This window comes from Dromiciops gliroides, chromosome 4 (genome assembly GCF_019393635.1).
Source record: "Dromiciops gliroides isolate mDroGli1 chromosome 4, mDroGli1.pri, whole genome shotgun sequence".
Taxonomy (NCBI): Eukaryota; Metazoa; Chordata; class Mammalia; order Microbiotheria; family Microbiotheriidae; genus Dromiciops; species Dromiciops gliroides.
Window position 1 is genome coordinate 367,705,715 of NC_057864.1, and position 6,000 is coordinate 367,711,714.

Consider the following 6,000-nt stretch of genomic DNA (forward strand, 5'->3'; position numbering starts at 1 on the left):
AATAGTAAGGAAAAAAAATAGATTTAGCAATTGAGAAGTCATCAGTAACTGTCAAGAGAGTAACTTCAGTAGAGTGGTAGGGACTGAAGCCAGATTGCATAAGTCACATTTGTACAGTATTTTATGGTTTAAGGGGGTTAGGAATGAGTGGGCAGTGATGATGTGGTATTGGGGAAAGGAGTGATTATAACCTGGATTTAAAGCTGGATGGGGTCTTAGTGGTCATATAGACCAATCCCATAATTTTACAGATGAGGGAAGTGGGGATCTGAGAGGTTAATTTCCCAAGATGAGAGTAGCAGATCTGGTATTCGAACTCAGGCCTTTGGACTCTAAAGTCAGGGCTCATTCCATTGGGCCACATTAACAATGTTAAATATGGTAGGGCGGACAAAAAAGAATCAAGTCTGAGAAATGAGAATCAAATTTGCTAATAAGATGGTGACCAATGAACTTTTGTACCATATTCAGGTATCTGTCTTCTTGTATGGAACATACCCCATTCTGTATAGCATTCCGTAAGGGTGGCAAAAATTATGAGGACTTTCATCCTTATCCTTATTTATTCATTCATCAAATACTATATGGGTTCCTACTAGACAGAGTTCTGTAGTAGGCTTTCAGAGAACCAATCAGTCAATTAAGCTATAAACACTGATTAATTGCCAGGTGCTGTTTAGGCTCAAGGGATGCAAATAAAAAGAATGAAACAATCAATTCACAAGGAATGTAGAAGCCATCTATACACATAAATAACTCCACTGACTTTGCTTTTCCAGTTCTGTATGCCCTTCCATCCTCTTTACATACTGAAATCCAATTCATTGTTTCTTTTCCAACTCAAATAATCCCTCCTCTAGTGAGTCTTCTCTACTACCCCAGCCAATAAAAACCTGTCCTCCCTTGGACCTCCTACCATACTGTTTTTTAACCTCTGATTCAATTTATCCTGTATATGTCTTGTTTGTAATAGTTATTTTTATATTGTCTCTCGAATTGGCATGTGAGTTTCTTTAAAGCAAGGACTTTCTTTTACCTTTCAACAAGCACAAGAGCACAATGCCTGGCACATAGTAGGCACTTCATAAATACTTATTGACTGACTTATACTATTTTGTACTATATGTAGAATATGTATACATACATATATATATATATTCATATCAGTAACAGGGACTATGTCATATAAACTTTGAGATCAGTATAGTACTTTGTACCCAGTAAGGATTTAATAAATGTTTGTTAAATCTCAAATATTTTATGCCTTAGTGGTCAAGTGTAGTTTATCTGATTTAAAATAGTAGAGTGTCTCATCTAGTCCTTAGTCTAATAGGGAAATGTTCAAATGAATCTATGATCTAATCTATTTGGAAGTTCCCACTGATGATACAGATTTTATCCTATCTGTTCCTGCCTGTTTTCTCTATTGTCTATTTCCCCCAAAAAATGTTTCCCAAAGAGAGTCTACCCAATGTATCAGAGGCCTTTTTTACTTTCTTGGGAAAGAAAACCAACAAATGTTTTTAAAAATACCAAAAAATGCCCCCAAGAAAGTAAACTGAATAACAATGCTGTATGTGCTACTACACAGAACATTAGACCCAGTCAAGTTCTCAGGCTGTTGGACCATTTTTTACAAATAAAATATTAGTCAAATAAATAATAATAGCTGAAATGTATATAACGTTTCAAGTTTTGCAAAGTGCTTTCTGTATGTTAGCTCATTTAAGCCTCATAACAACCTCCTGAGCTGGTAGTATCATCATTCTGCACATAAAAAATTGGGTCTCACAAGAGTTAAGTGACTTCCCCTTGGTAACACAACTAATTAGATGTCATTGATGACATTCAAACCCGGATCTTCCCTGTATATAAGCCTAGAATTTTTATCACTACAGTATACTTGCTTCCTCAGAAAAGAATTGGAAGCAAACATTATATAACATCTATCTGTTCTTTAATAAAATGATATGTTAGTGTTTAAAGGATATGTGATTTTTTTTTCCTTAGGGGAACTACCAGTATAAATATTATCCTCTCTATGTCTTAGGTTCCTAAGATGCTATGGCTAAAAGATTCTTCATTCTATGGCCAATATAAGGATTAGCTTGGCTGGTTGCCAGCCAGTATACATAATCCACAGTACTAGGCCCACATTCAGCTTTTCTCATTTTCTAATTCTCAACCTTTCAGAATTTACTCCCAAATTGCATAGCCACCAATAAATAGCACACAGCAGCAAGGCATTTGAATAAGACTTCACCTCAAGAACAAAATTGCAACCTGTTAACATGTGCTTTTTGTGTCTCTTTCCTCTCCAGGCAAATAGATCAGAGGCTCTTTGGGTTGAAGAAAGATTTCAGGCTCATGCTGCTCGGGTGCGTGATGTGGAACTTCTCACAGGACTTGACTTTTACCAAGAGAGAAGCCAGAATGTCTCTGATGTCTTGCAGCTAAAAACATTCCTGCCCATTTTTGACTCTTAATAAAGGAATATAGAAACATGATTTTGGAGAATGTGGGCAATTGCTTCTTCTCCTGCTGTAGGTTTAGACAATGAAGATGGTGGTTATTTCTTCCTTAGCTTCAAAGCTACACCAAGTAGTCATTTCCTCTCTCTTTTGCTTCTAATGTCTTTTCAAGGGTCTATCATCCTATGTTTTCCCAGTACACCCCAGGGAAAACAGAAGGAACAACTCCCAATTTGGGATTAAATCTGTACTGTTTGAATTTCACTGTAAAGTAAACAAATGGGATACTCTGTGCAGAACACAAGGACACAAACTGTGGAGTTTCTTCCTCAGTATTCAGTGATCCTTCATGAGCTGCTTACACAGTGTGGTAGCATTTTACTAACCTGAAAGCCCATTGAAACTCATTTGATAGAACCTTGATATATCTTCACAAATTGCCTTGGAAGAATTTTACTTTCTTTTTTTTTTTTTTTTTACTAAAATTTCAATTTAACCATGGCTATTAAAACCAACTAATTTCTTCAAAAGACATCTTCTCTTCTAATTCATTAGATTTTAAGCAGTATAATAACATTAATATATTTTTAAAAAATTAATTATGATGCTAATATTTATATAGACCTTTAAGATTTACATTACTTAATTTGATCCTCCCAGTAGCTGGTAGGTAGCCATTACTGTTATTCTGATTTTCTAGACAAGGAAAAAGGAGGGATTTGAACCTAGGTTTTCCTGACTCCAAATTAATTTCTCTATCCACTACATTAAGCTGCTTCCTGAATAAAAATGGAAATGTAGAAAGGATTGAAGCATTTTTTTTATTCAACTTTAAGAAACAGAAGACATAGGAACCATGGATTGGTCCATATTGGGTAATTTCTGCCATGTTTTAGACCTTCTGTCTCTATAGGTTTACACAAAATATTGCTGGTGAAATAGACTACATAAGCAGATACTATTGGGAAATTTCCAACTTTGTCTACATAGAGCCTGAATTCATTTGAAGCAAAGATTTTGAGCATGGATTTGGTGGGGGATTGGGAGGAGTGAATTAATTTTACCTTAAAAGAGATTCAAAATATTTTTCTTAGAGAAGTTCCAATGATTTTGGAAAAATGCTCATGTTGTAAAGATGGGGAATGATTCTTCCCATCCATTGCATTTTGATTTCACAAATCAAGAAGAGAAAGAAATAACTACCTGATAAGATAATTTAAGCAGTGATTTGAATTTATGTAAGTTATTTTCCTGGGTGTGATTGACTAAAAACACACGGATCAGTGTTGGATGGGTATTTTAATAATTCAGCCCTTGATTCTTCACACAGCTATGGTTTCCAACTTTATGATGGATACAGTTATATTATCTCAGGTAATGGATTTGTTCTTTTCATTCTGTTTACATTGAAAGGTTGCAAAGAACAGCTCTTTGTGAGTTATTTTTTCCTCAAATAAATATTGGTTTAAATAAAATATGGTTTACTTCCGAATAGAATGGAGTGTAGTACAAGTTGTCACTTTTTTGTTGTTTTTTGTGGGGTTTTTTTGTTTTGTTTTTGTTTCTGTTTTTTGTTTTTGCAGGGCAATGAGGGTTAAGTGACTTGTCCAGGGCCACACAGCTAATTAAGTGTCAAGTGTCTGAGGCTGGATTGGAACTCAGGTCCTCCTGAATCCAAGGCCAGTGCTTTATCTACTGCACCACCTAGCTGCCCCCAAGTTGTCACTTTTAAGGGTAGAATTGTATTCACCTAAACAAGCATGAATTATGAAAGCACTTGTAAAATCTAGGATTGTTTTGGGGATTAGAACTGAATTCTGCATAGAGGAAGGGGGATTTTCTTTCCAAATGGGGTCAGAAAAGGGCTTGGGAGCAAAATTAAAAGGATGGGAAAAACCCAACAATTAGCTATAACTAGATCAGGGGAATATGACAATAAACTTTTGTGTGTAAATTTGCCTGGTAACTTTTGGGCACCTTACAGGAGAAAACACACATTCTAAGACTACATGAGATGGTATATCTTTAGTCAGAATTGTTTTGGGTTTTTTTGAGGTCATAGGTTCTAGTAGGTATCAGAAGATATAGAAACAAATCAGTGCCCATTGCTACAGCTACAGGGCATCCTTGCTCACTCTGATGATATACATCTTTTGCCAGTGGTATCACTGGAATTAAATGTCATATATGAATTCTCAGGTCAGTAAACAATTATTAAGCACCTTTTAAGTGCCAGGCACTATACTGGGTGCTGAAAATACAAAGACAGAAACAAAATACCCCATCCTCAAAGGAACTTACATTATATAGGGAGATATCACAGGCACACCAAATTCCCCTAAGTATTTGATGGCATTAGGGATGGCTGCAAATGGAGCTTGGAGGTATTTGTGTCTATTCTAACAAATTGAACTGATGTCCTTGATATTGCAACATCCATCTGGTTTTGGCACATAAGAGTTTGCTTCCAAATTATGTTTTGGCTTCTTTTAAATTTCTTTTTGCTCTAGGGAAATTTTTCTTTCCTTCCTCCACCCCCACCCTCTCCCCCACACTACCACCATCACCACGACCACTACCAGTGGGGCTACCAACACCACTAGTAATGTGTTTGCTTTGCAAGGGTTGGGCGTGGGAATGAAAACAGGACATAAACTGAAGCAATTTTCAAAACACAAACAAGATGGGTGGAAGAAAAGACTTCCTTTCTAAACAGCAGCCTTGGCAGACCACTATCAGTCAGTGGAGTAATACTTGAACAAACTTTCAGACCGGAACAAACCAAAGCCTTTCAAATCCAGAGATTACATGCAGTTCAAGCTCATTCAAATCTGAAGCTGAATGAACCATAATGAGAACTGATTATTAAATAAAGCACCAGCTCTTTTGATGTTAAAACTATATATTGAGAAGAATTGTATATTAAGAATCAAAGGGTTGGAAGAAAGTTCATCTAGTTTAAATCCCTGCTTCTGGATAAAACAGACCCAATATGATTTTCTTTAATTACCAGGTGCGCATGCACACACACACACACACACACACACACACACACACACACACACACACACACACACAACCTCTTAACCTGTCAGGAGAAACCATTCCAATGTTTTGTAACTCTTGTAAGTACATTCTTCCTAATAAGCATCATATCACTGTTTGTTCCTCATGTTCTGTTAGTTTATAATGAAATCTGAATGCTTTTTTAAAATACTTGTTTCTTCATGAATCACTCATTCTTATATGGCAGAGCAGTGCCTTTTAAAGCCGAAAGGGACATTAGAAATTACCTGGTCCAGCTTCTTATTTGTAGAAATGAAGAAATTATTGACACTGCATTTTTCTTGGCAGAGGCAGGAAGAAGAATCCTAATCTTTTGCCTCCCAAATGGATATTTTCATGCCCTTTAAAGCAAAGGATTATTACTCTTGAGGCTGCTTCTATTTTATATGAAGGGTTTAGAGATACAAAAGACCCATGCATAGTGTGGTTAAGAGAATGCCAAATTGGAGTCAAGAAGAGTTCA

At 36.1% G+C, this 6,000-nt stretch overlaps 1 protein-coding gene across 1 annotated transcript in view; it reads left to right on the top strand.

Moving 5' to 3' along the window:
• The window catches only part of ENPP3 (ectonucleotide pyrophosphatase/phosphodiesterase 3), a 133,454-nt gene extending 129,615 nt beyond the window's left edge, over positions 1-3,839 (top strand). Inside the window, exon 26 of the mRNA XM_044004360.1 lies at positions 2,322-3,839. Coding sequence (XP_043860295.1) covers positions 2,322-2,486 — 165 coding nt within the window. The 3' untranslated portion in view covers positions 2,487-3,839. The remainder of the gene's footprint in view (positions 1-2,321) is intronic.
• The last annotated feature ends 2,161 nt before the right edge of the window (positions 3,840-6,000 follow it).